The 15,858-nt window shown below is 64.4% G+C and overlaps 1 protein-coding gene across 1 annotated transcript; it reads left to right on the top strand.

Annotated features, from left to right (window-relative positions):
* The first annotated feature begins 1,132 nt into the window (after positions 1 to 1,132).
* Positions 1,133 to 15,773, top strand: LLGL1 (LLGL scribble cell polarity complex component 1). The gene is made up of 23 exons (XM_068977804.1): positions 1,133 to 1,213; positions 4,380 to 4,477; positions 6,272 to 6,353; positions 6,444 to 6,574; positions 7,611 to 7,769; positions 7,863 to 8,025; positions 8,103 to 8,238; positions 8,527 to 8,581; positions 8,672 to 8,826; positions 8,900 to 9,123; positions 9,288 to 9,355; positions 10,312 to 10,465; positions 10,548 to 10,652; positions 11,022 to 11,314; positions 11,441 to 11,585; positions 11,660 to 11,813; positions 13,140 to 13,435; positions 13,838 to 14,102; positions 14,184 to 14,298; positions 14,502 to 14,588; positions 14,777 to 14,923; positions 15,069 to 15,155; positions 15,359 to 15,773. The coding sequence occupies exons 1-22, from the start codon at positions 1,133 to 1,135 to the stop codon at positions 15,145 to 15,147; spliced, it is 3,192 nt and encodes a 1,063-aa protein (XP_068833905.1). The 3' UTR covers positions 15,148 to 15,155; positions 15,359 to 15,773.
* The last annotated feature ends 85 nt before the right edge of the window (positions 15,774 to 15,858 follow it).

Below are 15,858 nucleotides of genomic sequence, written 5' to 3'. Positions count from 1 at the left end.
CTCCGCAGCTCATCCTTTTTCCAGATCCAACCCCAAGAAAGGGCTGAGCAGGGCTGACATGGGTGGGGTGCGGGGGTTGGACCTGTGCCTTGGCAGATGCCTGGGGTCACAAGTCAGGCACGCCTCCCTTGACACAGCTGGTGGGGTCTGGACCAAGTCTGTCAGCCCCACCTAAGCTTCTGGGACCCTGAGCCCAGAGCAGCCTATTCTCAGCCTTGGAAGGGAAGGTTCAGCCTTCAGGCCATTGTCCAGATGAGAAAAGGAAGCCTGGGAGGTGGTTGGGGGATAGGCCATCCTCTCTGAGTCGAGGGGGTGCAACTTTGTTTAACAGTTCTCTGCGCAGGGAGGCCCTCCCTCCATCTTGGAGAAGGCCGGATCCAATCTCAGGACCAAATGCCAGCTCCCAAGGAAAGGTCTCTACTCCCAACTGGGTCTCCATCCTTCTCTTCAGCTCGTGGTGCGCCTAAGAATCCCCCGTGAGGCCACCAGAGCTTCTTAATGTAGGATCCTGGAGGTGCAGTAGTTCCCCAGGGGCTGGGGACGGAGGACCGACCACCCACCTGGGACAAGAGCATGGCGTGGACGGTATTCTGGCCCGCTGAGGTATGGTCCACGTGGGGTCCCGGGAAACCTGTCAAACATAATACAACTGAGCCATCACTGGGCCAGTAGTGCAGATGGGGAAACTGAGGCTGGGGGCTAGGGAGTGGCCCGGGTCAGAGCTTTCTTGGCTTTAAGGACGGGGCTGTCTCAACCTGGGTGTGCTCATCGCTGGCTCCTGGCAGGAAGGGAAAAACCTCCTCCGCGTTGGGGAACGCGCGCTGCCGCTCAAAAACCAGTCCCCTGCCTTCCACGCCGAAGCCCCGCTTGCGGACTACAAGTCCCGGCAGGCCCCGCGCCAAGGCGCACGCGCGGTGGGGCGTGCTCGCGAGCGCCCACTGAGTGCCAGGCAGGGGCGGGGGCAGGTGGCGTGAGGGTCGTCCATTGGCCGAGCTGCGCGTCCGTCGGACAGCCCCGCCCCGTGCAGGCCCTGCCCCGCCGCGCCCGCGCCTGGCTCCCGCCCGCCCGCGCCTCAGGACCGGCGGGGCCGCGCGGCGCATCCTGCGGGCGGCGGCGGGCGGCCGGGCGCAAGATGATGAAGTTTCGGTTCCGCAGGCAGGGCGCAGACCCGCAGCGCGAGAAGCTCAAGCAGGAGCTCTTCGCCTTCCATAAGGTGCGGCGGCGGGCCGGGGGCAGCTGGCTGGGGGCGGGGGCCTGGCCGGAGCCACGTCGGGCCGGGGGAGGGGGCGCACGCCGGGCCGGGCCGCCCAGCTCCGCTCCGCCCGAGCCGTGCGCCTGCATCCCTGCCCTCCGCTTCCCCAGCTCATGTCTCCGCGCCTCGGACTTCGCTGCCTTCTCCCCGAGGGGCCTCTCCGCCTCCGTGCGGCTCTCAACTCTAGCTCTGGTTCCACTCGCTGGCTCTTTATCTCTTTCTTGGGGACCTCGGCGCCCCTGCGCGGCCCTTGGGCCCGATTTGTTTTGCTTTCGCACCCAGGCTGCTGGGGAGGAGTGCTGAGTGGGGGCAGATGTTGGGGGGTGGGGCTGGGAAATCCCTTCCCGGTTCCTCCTCCCTTCCCCCACTGCCTGGGACTCCCGCCTGAGCTGTGCCCGGCCTTCCCGGGGCTCCAGGGGGGATGCCTGGCCGTGTAACCAACTGCACTTCGAATCCTGGGGTCTCAGTTTCCCTTGCGATGAAATGGAGCCACTGTCTTCCCTGCTGCGGACTCTGTCGCGGGGGCAGCCGACCCATCGCTTCTGGAGCCTTGGCGGAGGTGGGGGTGGAGGGCTGCTCCTTCCTTTCTTTCCTGGGTAGGGCCAGAGGGGCCACGGGAAAGGGGCTGCCTTCAGCCCCGCCTCCCTACGCTGGTGTGTGGTTGAGAGAGGCCCGGCCTGCCCCTTGCTAACTGCCCTCAGGGGTGTCACTTCTGGCTTCAGTTTTACACCCAAGCCCTCTGATCACAGGCCCCCTTGCTGCTCTTGGGGCTTCGAGTCGTTATGCTCACAAGAGGGTGACAAAGTTGAGGTTCACAGAACTGACGACTTGGCCAGAGACGGAATAAGCGGGGGCTTGGTCTTTGTGCACCCTCGTCAGTGGGATTTGACTTCAGCTTGAGAGCCAGGGCCCCTTGGAGGGGCTGCTGTAGGTCCTGAGCGGCTGGCAGGAGACCCTGGTCCAGGGAGACGCTCTTTGGGCACTGCTCCTGCACTGGCCGAGGCTGGGACGTTTCTCAGGGCAGATAGGGTTTCCCAGGTGGCAGTAGAGGGTGCCAGGATCCTCTGGCTTGCTGGCCAAGGGGCCCAGACGGGAGGCTAGTGCTCAGGGGTTCCCAGGTGGCCCCTTCCTATGCTGAGTGACTGAGGGTGAGCCCCTCGAGGTGAGAGGACAGCGTGGTGGGGCAGGTGTCATGCTAAGGTGTCACTTCCTCAGCCAGGGAGTCGAGGTGTGAAGCTGGGGCCCCAGAAAGGTGGAGGGAAGGCGCGCCCCCATCTGGCCCCTGGTGGCAGAAGCTGGGCTCCATGCTAGGGCGGGCAAGGCCGCATTCTGAGTGGGCAGCAGTGGTAGGGGGGTGGACTTAGGCAGAGGGTCACTAGAGGGACTGGCAGGTGATCACTAGAAAATAGGTCCCAGGGACTTCCCTGGTGGTCCAGTGGTGAAGACTGTGCTTCCACTTCCTGGGGCTCAGGTTCGATCCCTGGTCCAGGAACTAAGATCCCACATGCCGCTTGGCAACACCAACAAGCAAAAACAAAAAGCCTCAGATTCCCAAGTGGCCGGGGGTGGAGGGTGGTCAGGGTGAGTGTGGACTTTGGACTGTCTTGGGTCCAAATCCCAGCCCTGCCCCTGGTTGCCTGTTGTGTGTCCACTCTGTGTCATCTTAACACATACTGCCTTGAGGGGCCAGTGTCCTAGCTGGGGAGACAGTGAGAAGATGAAACAGGGAGTGGGGTGTGCAGCTGGCAATGGCTGGGCTGGTGGTCAGTGCCGTGGAGGAAGTCAGGCAGGTGAGGGTGTAGAGGGGCGGCTGCTGAGCCAGCGGTTGTCTCCTGAGGTGGGGGAAGGCTCCACAGTGGGGAGGGCACATGCCAGGTAAAGGGATTGTGGTGGGTGTTCTGGTCCTGAGGCAGGAAGCTTCCATGGTGGACTGGAGGAGAGCGGAAGGCCAGCAGCCAGGGGTCCATGGAAGGGAGGTCGGAAAGGGCCAGGTGGTAAGGACTAGGCTTTTGACTTGGAGTGAGCTGGGGGTCCCCCAGGGTCCTGAACAGAGGAGCAGGCCCCAGGACCTGGTCAGGTCCAGTGTGGGCACGGCGGTGCCAGTGTTTGCCACCCCTCCCTGGTCCAGTGGTCCACTCTGTCTTCAGGTGGGCTCCCCAGTGCCTGGATGGGAAGCTGAGGCTTGCACAGTGCTGTGACTTGCCCAGGGCTGAGCCAGCTCCTCAGACAACTCAGTCCTTGCCTGGATGGGCTGGGGCTGGAGAAAGACACAGGCCTCAGGGGACTAGGGGTTCTTATAAAACCTGTGTGTTGATGACGCAGTGCTCAGGAGGAACTGGCAGCCACATGTGGTATCCCACCTTGGTATTGGGGGCTGGGGGCCCAGAGGTGCAGCCCCTGGGGAGGGCTCCTAACCAGGCCTCGGGGTTGATTAGGGGTTCCTTGTGTTGGTGGGCGGGTGGGGGAACCAGGGCTTTGCCAGGAGCAGGGAATCCGGTGGGAGCTGTTCCATTGACACCCCCAGTGTGCAGCACTGCCTACTACCCTGACCAGGGATGGGTGGGAACCATGTCCCCCAGTTTCCAGATCGGAACCTGAGTCTGGGAGGTGCGTGACACCTTCAGGGACTGGGCAGGTAGCAACCTCTGTCTGGGCCCCCCTCTTCCTGTCTCTGGGGCTGGGAGTGGGGAGCAGCCCTGGTTCAGGGGAGTCAAGAGCCTCTGCCTAGCCAACCTTGGGTGCTGGTCTCTGACCGCCATGCAGAGCCTGTGTGTGGGGGGTACCAAGGACTGCACCCCACTTCAGTCTGCCTGGGTGAGTGGGGTGCAGAGCCTACCCTGTGGGGCAGCTGGGGTTCGCATCTGTGCCCACGCATCCTCCCTTGCAAGCCCCATTCTGTTTGTTGTCGTGGACCCAAGTGTCAAGTGGGATGGGTCTTGGCTGGGAAGGCCTGTGGTGGGGCCAGGGCTCAGGCCCTTCCTCACCCGCTGGAAGTGTGGTCATCCATCTCGCAGCTGAGGACACTGAGGTCGGGGGGCCGGGCATGCAGCAGGGACAGAGCTGGAGACTGCCTTGGGTGGGCCTCGGGTGGGGGCTGTGCCTTGCAAACACCCCCACCTCCCTGCAGACCGTGGAGCATGGCTTCCCCAACCAGCCCAGTGCGCTGGCCTTTGACCCTGAGCTTCGTATCATGGCCATCGGCACCCGGTCTGGGGCCGTCAAGATGTATCCTTTGGGGTTGTGGCTAATGTGTGGGGCGCTGGGCCGGGCCCCTGGTGGAGGTCGTGCAGCTGCTGCCCTGAGGCGGCGCCTCAGAGACGAAGGGGTCCACAGCTGCCCATCGCTGCAGCCAGTTACCTCGGCAACCCTCCCGTTGTCCCAGCAACTGTGACTGGGGAGGTGGGCCGGGGCTGGCAGCACACGGTCCCCAGCAAGGGTGGCGGGAGGACCAGGGTCACAGCAGGCCTTACCCTTGAAACCGGGTGCACACATGTGTGCCGGCCTGAAGACACGTATGTCCAGCCGAGGGTTGGGGGCAGTGCCAGGCTCGGCGTGGCGAGCTCAGCGCAGCCCCCACCTGGATGCTGGCCCCGCACAATGGGCCTGTGAGCCGCACAAAGGGCCATTTTCCTGAGAGCTCCAAGGGGAGGGGGCGGGGCGGGGGAGGTTGGCAGCTGGATGCCTCCTTCCTGCTGTGGAGCAGCCCACCCCCACTGCAAGAGGTGAGTCCCCCAGGTGGGGCCCAAGTGCAGGGTCTGGCTGGCCACCACAGGGTGGGATGGGATCTCCCCATCCGGGACTCGGGGCACCGGCTGGGCAGTTGTGAGTTTGCCAGCTCCAGGGACCAAGTGGAGGGGCTGGGTCTAGGTGCCCCCTCCTCTTCCGTGGACACCGAGGCATCGGTGGGACAGGGAGGAGACTGTCCCCTGGTCGTCTGCCCCAGGCTGCTGCCTGCCCAGGAGGCCCCTCCCTGCCTGCTGCTCCTGCCTCCAGCTGCTGCCTGCCTGTGGGAGCCGTGGTCCCATGGCCCCTTCTCCCCGGCACAGTGTGTCTCTGCAGGTGGTGGAGTCTTTCTAGTGCACCAGCCCCTCATGCTGACAAAGGATGGGCAGCCAGACGGCCTCAGAGGAGGACAAGCCCCCCGACCCCAGACCACTCCTACCCATGCCCTGGGTTAGGAAACTGAGGCTGCCCACAGGGGCCATTCCACCCCCCAGTCTGGCCCATCTCCCTGGCGACCTGGTTCCCGCCCAGCACTCCTGCCCCTCTTTTGTCCCGTTGTCTGTGTTCTCCCAGCTCCAGCTCCAAGCAACGGCTCCCGCCTTGTCTCCCAGCAACGTTGCTGACCCCAGCCTAGTCCTCCCCCTTGGGGCCCCTTGGCCTGCCGTCCACGGTGAAGCCTGAGGTTGCTGGGATGCTGGCGCTCACACCGGGCACTTGTAGTCAGGCATCCACCTCTCCAAGTCCTGGGGCCTCTCCCAACTCAGTGGGGGCTGCCAGCCCCACGAGGACATGGATTTCCTGGCCTGCAGCTGGCAGCGGCCTGTGGTTGTGGAGAGGCAGCCTGGACTCTGCTCTGCCCCCGGCTTCCTGCGCCTGGCATCTCTGCCCATGATGCCAATGTGCCAGGCCACCTCTTGCGCCCACAGACCCGTGAGGCTGACACAGGGCCATGAGCTGGGCCCGGGCCAGGTGTGCCAGGAGAACTTGCGTTCTTAGGTGTCCTGTGTCTGCCCCAGGAGGCAGGCGAGCAAGTCACTGGCCGGTTTTACAGATGAGGAAGGGAAGGCCATACGCAGCACTGACTTGCAGGACTGAATGGGTCTGCATCCTGAGTGCAGTGCTTCTTCCAGAGAGGAGCCCCCAGACCTGGGAGGGCCCCTGGACAGGGCTAGGTGACACCCCTCCCCGTGTCACCGGGGGCCTGATGCAGTGGTCCTGGGGAGGCGGGGCTAGGTGATCCCTGGTGTTGGTGTCCTGGCCTGTGCCTGCTTTCCACCCTTGACCCGTCACCCTCAGCTACGGTGCCCCTGGCGTGGAGTTCACGGGCCTGCACCGAGATGCGGCCACTGTCACCCAGATGCATTTCCTGCCTGGTCAGGTGAGCCTCGGCCCCGCTGCCGGCCCCCAGAAACCCCCTGCCCCGTCCCCGACCCCAGTCAGCTTAGTCCTGGTCTTACTCACCCGCCAGGGTCGAGTCCTGACCCTGCTGGATGACGACAGCCTCCACCTGTGGGAGATTGTCCACCATGACGGCTGCGCCCACCTGGAAGAAGCCCTCCACTTCCAGGCACCCAGTCGGCCTGGCTTTGACGGCGCCAGGTACCGAGGGGCTTGGCCGGCTGTGGCTGCCAGATGTAGTGAGGGGCCTGTGAAGGTGCAGTGGGGACAGGAAGCTGCCCCAGGGCTGGGACTCGGGGTGGGGTGGTACACGTCGGCCTGGGCCTGGGTCCAGAGAGCTGCTCAGTGGACTTTGTGGGCATCCGACGGGAGTCCCAGGTGAGCCCATGGTCAGCAGGGAGGGTCTGTGCCCTGGCACTGCCGGGGCCCAGGAGGCTCTGGGTTGGGGAGGGTGTGTCCCAGAGCCTGGGGAGTGGCCCTGTGCCCCTGCAGTGAGGGGGGCATCTGGGGCAGGAACTGACCATAGCACCGGTCCTCTGAACCCTTAGACAGGGGCGGGACAATGGGCCCTACTGTGCAAGGAGGAGAGGGCAGGTCATAACAAGAAGGGTTTCCCTTGGTTGTGAGGTGCTGGCGGGACGCCCCGGGGGGCAACAGCATGGGCGTCAACGCTCAGGGGGAGAGGAAGGGGCCTTGTGGTTCCTGGCCCGCAAGCCCTTGTTGGAATGGCTGCAGCAAGTCTGACCAGAACACAAGATGCCCATCCAGCTCAGAAATAGGCTTGTCCTGCTTGGGCTTGGACCCAGCGTGGATCGGGGTGTTCCAGCTCTTGCAGGGGAGTGATCGGAGGCCCCCTCCAGGGTTAGGGAGATGTCTGAAGACATGGGGCTTCCTGGTGGGGCTTGGAGGCAGAGTCCTGGAGCTTGTGGTCCCTGCCTAGGCAGGACCTGGTTCCTGCTGCCATCCCCTCTGGGTCGGGGGAAGAGCTCCAGGGCCTGTCTCCAAGACCTGGGGACCTATTTTTATCCCTCTCCCTGCCGACGTCCTGGTGAATAATTGAGTGAGCTGGCTATGGTGTCTGCAGCCACCACCGTGGCCTTTCTGGGCGCCAGCCCCCTGCATGACCAGGGCCCAGCAAGTCCAGAGGGGCTGTAGTGAGCTGACAGTCACGGGCCCCGTGCCCTCCCCAGCAAGTGTGCAGGCTCCCACCCTCACCTGCTTCCCCTCGGCCCCACAGCGGCCTGCCCAGCCTCGCCCACATCACAGTGGTCCTGCTGGTGGCTGTGGGTGACATGGCTGCCCTGGGCACCGAGGGCGGAAGCATCTTCTTCCTGGATGTTCCCACCCTGACGCTACTCGAGGGGCAGACCCTGGGCCCAGACGAGGTTCTGCGAAGGTGAGAGGCCACCCAGCTTCCCTGTGCCCCCTCCCCCAGCCCCCCGCCCCCCCACTGGCCACCCCGTCCGCTCACTCCCTCTGCCACCTTCAGCGTGCCTGATGACTACCGATGTGGGAAGGCGCTGGGCCCCGTGGAGTCACTCCAGGGACACCTGCGGGACCCCACCAAGATCCTCATCGGCTACAGCCGGGGCCTGCTGGTCATCTGGAACCAGGCCGCTCGCTGTGCTGAGCGCATCTTCCTGGGGAACCAGGTGTGTGGGCGAGGCTGGCGGCCACCTGGGGCCTCTGCTCATGGCCGCCAAGCTCACGCCTTTCTCCCGCCCCACAGCAGCTGGAGAGCGTGTGCTGGGAGCGCAGTGGCCACACAGTGGTTAGCTCGCACAGCGACGGCAGCTACGCCATCTGGGCCGCGGACACCGGTGACTCCCCAACAGTGCAGCCCACGGTGGCCACCACGCCCTACGGTGAGTGTGGGGGACCTGTGTAGGGTTGGCTGTGACCCCAAGCTCCAGTGTCTCAGTGGGGGAGCTTCAGGGGGCATGTGTGGAAGGTGGCAGGACCAGGCCAAAGGTGAGACCACCCCCTCTGCCCCACGTTGGGTAGCGTGCCTTCCCCTTGGGATACAGGGAACAGCCACCCAGTGGGGATGATGGAGGCAGGAGGGGGATGGGGCAGTGGTGAGAAATGCGATCCAGGGCCCTCAGGTCCCTGCCTGAGAGCCTGCAAGTGAGGCCAATGCTGTCCCCCCACAGGCCCCTTCCCCTGCAAAGCCATCAATAAGGTCCTGTGGCGAAGCTGTGCGTCTGGGTAGGTGGGGCCTGCCTGGGGGTAGGGTCGTGGGGGTAGGCTCTCCCGGAGCCCCACCAGCTGCTCACGCGGCTTTCTCACCCTGAGCAGTGAGCACTTCGTCATCTTCAGTGGTGGCATGCCCCGCGCCAGCTACGGTGACCGCCACTGCGTGAGTGTGCTCCAGGCTGAAACCCTGGTGACACTGGACTTCACCTCCCGCGTCATCGACTTCTTCACGGTGCATAGCACGCGGCCTGAGGATGGTGCGTACCCAACCCCCCCAAAGACTCAGCTCCGCACGTGTTTGCGGCTGCACTCACCCACCCTGTCCTGCAGAGTTCGATGAGCCCCAGGCCCTTGCTGTGCTGCTCGAAGAGGAGCTGGTGGTGCTGGACCTGCAGACACCCGGCTGGCCAGCTGTACCCGCCCCGTACCTGGCCCCCCTGCACTCTTCCGCCATCACCTGCTCGGCCCACGTCGCCAATGTCCCTGCCAAGCTGTGGGCCCGCATCGTGAGCGCCGGGGAGCAGCAGAGCCCCCAGCCGGCCTCCGGGGCCTCGGTGTGTGCCGGGGGGGAAGGTGGGGCAGGGGTCCCCTGGGGGTATACTGCAGGCTGGGCCCGAGGAGGGGATGTGGCAGGTGTAAGTGGGACACCTGCTTGGCCTTTGCGTCCTGCACGTGGCACCTGGCGTGACTTCAGCTTACACCCGTCTCCATCCCCCAGAGCTGGCCCATCACTGGGGGCCGGAACCTGGCTCAGGAGCCATCCCAGCGAGGCCTGCTGCTGACCGGGTAGGTGACACCTCTCCAGCCCAGTTGTGACGTGTGTGTGAGCGTGTGTGTGTGGGCGAGCAGGGTCTGGTGGCACCTGCGCAGGTGCGAGAAGGCCTGTCCTGGGCCTGGCGGGTGCTGACCTGCCCACTGACTCAGGCCTGGCCCCTGGTGGGACCAGGTCACCCTCTTCCACCGGGTGCATCAGGTGAAGCCTCCCTAGACTCTGGTTTAAGGCCCATCCCTCCTTCTTGATGAAACTGAGCTCCACCCACTCAGCCTGCCCCGGGACCGGAAAATCTGGGCCAGCCCACGCTGAGCTGCCCAGGGCAGGTGCCGGAGAGCCCAGCCTGGGCCTGGCGGGCGCCGACGTGCCCGGTGACTCAGGCCCCACCTTCTTGCCCAGCCCCTGCTGTCTGCCTGTGCCGGGACCCTCAGGCCTCTGGAGGTGTCCCGGCCAGCCCGCAGACTTTCAGCTTTTCCCGCCCTGGCTCTGGGCTGCCGCCACCGACTCGGGGCCCTGACCCGGGCTCTATGGCTATGTCCTGGGCTGCACCCCCAGCTTCATCTGCTCCTTCCCTGCTTCCTCCTGGCCTCCCCAGGTTAAATGCTCCTGCCCTAGCACACTCCTCTGCTCTGGGGCATCTCTGGTCACGTGTTCTGGAGGCCCCTGGGGGCAGAACCCCCATGGTCCTCTGTCCTCTGAGTCACTTCTCCACACCTTTTCTCATTATTTCCAGTGATATTTCTGCACCTTCTCACCCTCTCTGCAGGCAAGGGCCCAGGCGCTGTGGCCTGGCATACAGTAGGTGCTCAGTACTTGCTTGCCCTATACAGTTGGTGCTTCCTGTTTGCTGTATGCAGTAGGAGTCTAGTCAGTGTTTGGCCTAGGTGCTGGGGGCCCAGTGAGCGGTTGCTGGCTGAATGGACGTGAAGGGGTGAGGTGGGGCCCTGGGCCTGATGCTGCCTCTCTGCAGCCACGAGGACGGCACGGTGCGCTTCTGGGACGCCTCCGGTGTGGCCCTGCGACCGCTCTACAAGCTCAGCACTGCCGGCCTCTTCCAGACGGACTGCGAGCACGCGGACAGCTTGGCCCAGGCCGCCGAGGACGACTGGCCACCCTTCCGCAAGGTGCGAGCCCCCCACCCCTTCCCAGCCCGGGGAGCCTGGTCTGGGCTCTGCCTTGTCACCAGTTCCCCTCCCACCCCCGCAGGTGGGCTGCTTCGACCCCTACAGCGATGACCCGCGGCTCGGCGTGCAGAAAGTGGCGCTCTGCAAGTACACGGCCCAGATGGTGGTGGCCGGCACTGCGGGTCAGGTGCGGCCGAGGTGTTGCCAGGGCCGCGGGGCTCGAGGGCTTCTGGCGGGTCCGGTAGGGTGCTAGAGCAGTTGGCCTGGCAGAAACCCAGAGGTGGAAACGGGGGAGGCCAGCTGGGGCCTTGGGACCCTCACAGGGTTGGGGCCGGGGCAGGAGCACTTGTGTTAAGTGAACCCTGGGAGGGCGGGGCCTGCAGGTTTTGGTCTCCATGGTGTTGCTCAGTGAGGGCCCTGGTATATAGTAGGCACCAGTCAGTGCTTATTCAGAGGATGCTCTCCAGACACTCCTGGAAGCACCCTGGCAGTGGTGTCACTGGCTCGGGCCGGGTGGGGGTGCCCTGTCCTCCAAGCTGACTGCCCCCCTGACCAGGTGCTGGTGCTGGAGTTGAGTGACACGCCGGCAGAGCAGGCGGTGGGCGTGGCCAGCCTGGACCTGCTGCAGGACCGCGAGGGCTTCACATGGAAAGGCCATGAGCGGCTGAGCCCGCGCCTGGGACCGCTGCCCTGGCCAGCCGGCTTCCAGCCCCGCGCTCTCATCCAGTGCCTGCCACCAGCCGCCGTCACAGCCGTCACACTCCATGCTGAGTGGGGCCTCGTGGCCTTCGGGACCAGTCACGGCTTTGGCCTCTTTGACTACCTGCGCAGGAGCCCCGTGCTGGCCAGGTGGGTGTGAGCAAGCCCCTCCTGAGGTTCACGGGGGCACTGCCAGCCTCGCAGGGCCCCCCTGGGGGAGGTCTGCCCCTCGGCTGCTGGACTTGTGCTTCCCTGATGGCCGGCCTACACCCCCAGGTGCACCCTGCACCCCAGCGACTCCCTGGCCATGGAGGGGCCACTGTCCCGCGTGAAGTCGCTCAAGAAGTCGCTGCGCCAGTCCTTCCGGCGCATCCGCAAGAGCCGTGCATCGGGCAAGAAGCGCATGGTCGCCGGCAGCAAGGTGGGGCGGCAGGCAAGGCGGTCAGGGTGATGGGGGCGGAGGCAGGATGGTGGCCCAACCTTGCGCCCCTCCAGTTGCAGGAGGCCAACGCACAGCTGGCGGAGCAGGCCGGTCCCCAGGATGTGGAGGTTACGCCCGTACAGCGCCGCATTGAGCCCCGCTCAGCCGACGACTCCCTCTCCGGTGTTGTGCGCTGTCTCTACTTTGCAGACACCTTCCTTCGAGATGGTGAGACTGGGCGGGGTGGGCAGCCAAGGGTGGTGTGTCCTTAGTCCTCTGGGAAACGGGTGATGGGGTGGACCTGTGCCTTCTGGAAGGCTGAAAAACACTGTGTGCCTCCTGAGTACCAGGCTGTGCTGGCAACAGGGTGCCCTGACCCCCCCTGGAACAACCAGGGTGAGGCTCAGTGAGTGGGTGGGGCGGGCCTTAGACCTGGGCAGAGAAGGGAGCCCAGGATCTGGGGAAAGTACAGGCTGCAGCGCCAAGGCCTAGGCGGATGTGACTCGCCTGGGCAGTATGACTGGAGCAGAGGGCAGGCCTGGAAAGAGCTGGTTTTGACCCCAAGTGGGCAGAGCTCCGGCAGGTCCTGCCTAGGGCAGTGGTGCATTGGGGTTTATGGACAGAGCTGTTGATCAATTTAACTTGGTAATGGGGCATTTCAGCCCCGCACCGACTCCCCACCTGTTCTACATACATCGTGTATCTTGTAAACACGATTTAAACATAACGAAGGTCACTGAGCAGCTCAGGGTGTGTCTCGTGGACGTCACTTCTGGCACAGGGCCTGTGTCAAAGCCTGGAGTGTGGCTACTGATGGCTGGCTACTGTTGCCTGTCACCCTCGGCCCACAGGGGACCCCATTCATCTCGGAAATGCCTTCTCAGAGTTGGGATGGGGTCAGCGTCCAGCTCGTGTGCACGTGGTATCTCTGCTTCTTTCCTCCTCCATCTGGGAGGGGAGCCCCCCACTTCTAATGTCATTTGTTGAGGGCCCTTTTGTCTGGGGGATCTTCCTACTGTCTACATGTGGCAGCCCGGGGAGGGGGTGGGAGGTGACCTGGTTCCACTGTCTCCCTGAGAAGTGTGGCTTCCTGTTGCTCACCTGTTTGTTGCTCAGGTATCCCTTCCATCCCAACTAAGATTGTTGCTGAGGCCACCAGGCCATTAAGGGTGCACAGTGTGACTGCCCGGTCTACCCGCACCCCAGTGTTTTTAGCTCACTGTCTACTCAAGAGCCTTCCCTTTCCTAAGGGAGTTGAACTGTGTGGTGTGCATCCTGGATGGGCCCAGGACTTGGTGCCTGGGTGCTCTGAGGGTGGGGCCCGAGTCCAAGTCTTTGGGGGACTGGTGATGAGCTGCGTCACTGGGATGCTGGGAGAGGTCTGAAAAGGTCAGGGTCCAGTTTGATGTGCCTGTGGAGGGACCCTAGAGGTCACTCCTGTGCCTGCAGGGGCCGGCCGGAGTCACCAGGGATGTCGGAGAGACAGTCCAGGATCCCAGGGCACCAGAGGGGAGGGGTGGCACACACCCGCCTCACCAGCCTGTCTCCCCGCAGCGGCCCACCATGGCCCCACCATGTGGGCGGGCACCAACTCGGGCTCCGTGTTTGCCTATGCACTGGAGGTCCCAGCGGCAGTGGCGGGTGGTGAGAAGCGGCCAGAGCGGGCGGTGGAGGCTGTGCTGGGCAAGGAGGTGCAGCTGATGCACCGTGCCCCGGTGGTGGCCATCGCGGTGCTGGATGGGCGCGGCCGTCCACTGCCGGAGCCCTACGAGGCCTCGCGGGACCTTGCACAGGCGCCTGACATGCAGGGTGGCCACGCTGTGCTCATCGCGTCCGAGGAGCAGTTCAAGGTGATTAGTCTCCAAGACCCCTTGGGGTTCTCGTCTCCTGGACACCCTCGGACCCTTGGCCTGCATCCATCCCTGCTCACTGGGACCTCCTGAGAGCCTCCAGCCGTGGCAGAGGCACCTTGGGGAACCCTGGTGCCCCTCAGGACCCTTGAGCACTCCCTTGGGTGGTCTGGCAGGAGCTTGTGGTGTGGGGTACTGGCTTCCAACTTGACCACCCAGCGTGACTGGCTTTGCCACAGGTGGAGGGGCCTGGGAGGTTTCTGGGCTGTGGAGCTGTGGTCAGGGTGGCAGCTCCGGGTGGGTGGTGCTGGGTGGAGGAGGTGGTGGGGGCCAGGCTAGACTGGGGACACGGGTGTTTACTGGCCCGGGTCCGCTTAGCACCCACCCCCCACCCATCTCCAGGTGTTCACGCTACCCAAGGTGAGCGCCAAGACCAAGTTCAAGCTGACAGCCCATGAGGGCTGCCGCGTGCGCAAAGTGGCCCTGGCTACCTTTGCCAGCGTGGCCTGCGAGGACTACGCGGAGACCTGCCTGGCCTGCCTCACTAACCTGGGTGACGTGCACGTGTTCTCTGTGCCGGGCCTGCGGCCCCAGGTGCACTATGCCTGCATCCGCAAAGAGGACATCAGCGGCATCGCCTCCTGCGTGTTCACGCGGCACGGCCAGGGTGAGGCGGGCAGGCGGCTATAGTCAGGGCTTCCGGGAGGCAGGGACATGGCCCTTTACTGTGCTTCCTGCCCCCTCCTAGGGTTTTACCTGATTTCTCCCTCGGAGTTTGAGCGCTTCTCCTTGAGTGCCCGGAACATCACTGAGCCACTCTGCTCTCTGGACGTCCGTTGGCCCTGTGATGCCACCCGTGTCAGGTGCATGAAGGGGTAGCCCCTGGCCAGGGGTTGCAGCGCTGGGACCAAGGCTGGGCTCATTCCATGCCCCCATTGAGCAAGCAGCAGGGTGGCCCTCCCCGGTCATCCCTCTGGCCCCAGGGCTCAGGAATGGGAGGGCGGGGGTCTGGCTCTCAAGCCATGAGATGCCTGCCTAGGGTCTGCAGCACAGCCCATCTCTGCAGCCACAGGTCCCGAGAGTCGCCCAAGCTGAGCCAGGCTAATGGGACCCCGGGCATCATCCTGGCCCCACAGAGCCGTGATGGAAGCCCCGATCCCATCTGCAAGGAGGCTGGTGAGAAGGCCGCGCGTTAGCTGGGCAGCTTGTCTCATGGCGGTGGGGGTGCTCTGCAGGAGGCAGCTCTCCAGAGGGTCTGGGGAGGCGTTGGTTGGTGCCATGGTCCACCGTGGGCTGGTTTGGGACCAGGTCAAGTGTGGACGGGGCCTTGGAGCCCTAGAAGGACCCTGTTCACTTCCTCCCTGCAGATACCCTAGAGCCACCTGAGGCCATGCTCTCACCTATGTCCATTGACTCGGCCACCAGTGCCGACACCACACTGGACACAACGGGGGACATGACGGTGGAGGACGTAAAGGATTTCCTGGGGTGAGGAGCTGGCTGGGTCCACAGGAGGGGCTGGTCGCTCCCAACTTCCCTCCCCAACCCTTCAGCCAACCTCATACCCCAGCTGGGCATGAAGGACCGAGAAGGGCCTGACCCCAGATCTGCTGACCGCTGCCCCTCCCTGCAGCTCCTCAGAGGAATCTGAGAAGAACCTGCGGAACCTGTCAGAAGAGGAGGCTCGAGCCTGTGCCATCTTGATCAAATGAGGCTGCAGGTGCGTGGCCTGGTCCCGAGTCAGTACCTCCCCAGCCTCTCCCGACACAGACCCTGTGGCTTCTTCTGTGCCGGGGTCACTGCTGCCCCCTCCCTTGCCTCGGGGTTCAGGCAGTTGGAGACTGGTGGTGGGACACGTGTGGCCAGGCTGCCTGCCCCATTGGACCTCCCTGGCCTTCTGCTGATCTTGTTTCTCTCTGCTAGGGAGGCCAGAACTGCCGGGTCACCTTGCCCTGCTCGGAGCTGGAGCCAGGGGCCTGGTTCTGCATGCAGACCTGCACCTGCTAACTTCGGGGTTCTGTGGGGCTTGCCAGCCTGGCCCTGAGCCTCAGGACTCCACCGGGCCCTGCCTGCAGGCAGAGGCCACCGGGAAGGTCAGGCGCCACAGGGGAGGCCGGAGGGCTCACAGCTACCACCTCCCAGGCCATGTGCCGTCCCCCCTTCTCCTTTTACAGAGAGTATTTTTCTAACGCCTGTGCCGGGCACCACAGTCATTTCTAAAACTATTTTGGTACTTGCTCCTGGGCCAGCAACCCCTCGACCCCCCTGCTGCGTGCAAGTATGTGTGTGAGAGCTCCACTTGGGAACCAGGACTGAGGCCTGGCCTTGTGTGCGCGCGTGTGTGTGTGGTGGGGGGTCAGGATGGGTCTCCTGTAGATTGTATTCTGGGGGGCTTTTTTTCTGTCATTTTTGTTAAATTAGCA

Source organism: Capricornis sumatraensis, chromosome 8 (assembly GCF_032405125.1).
Source record: "Capricornis sumatraensis isolate serow.1 chromosome 8, serow.2, whole genome shotgun sequence".
NCBI lineage: Eukaryota > Metazoa > Chordata > Mammalia > Artiodactyla > Bovidae > Capricornis > Capricornis sumatraensis.
This window is presented reverse-complemented; position numbering and strand designations above follow the sequence as displayed.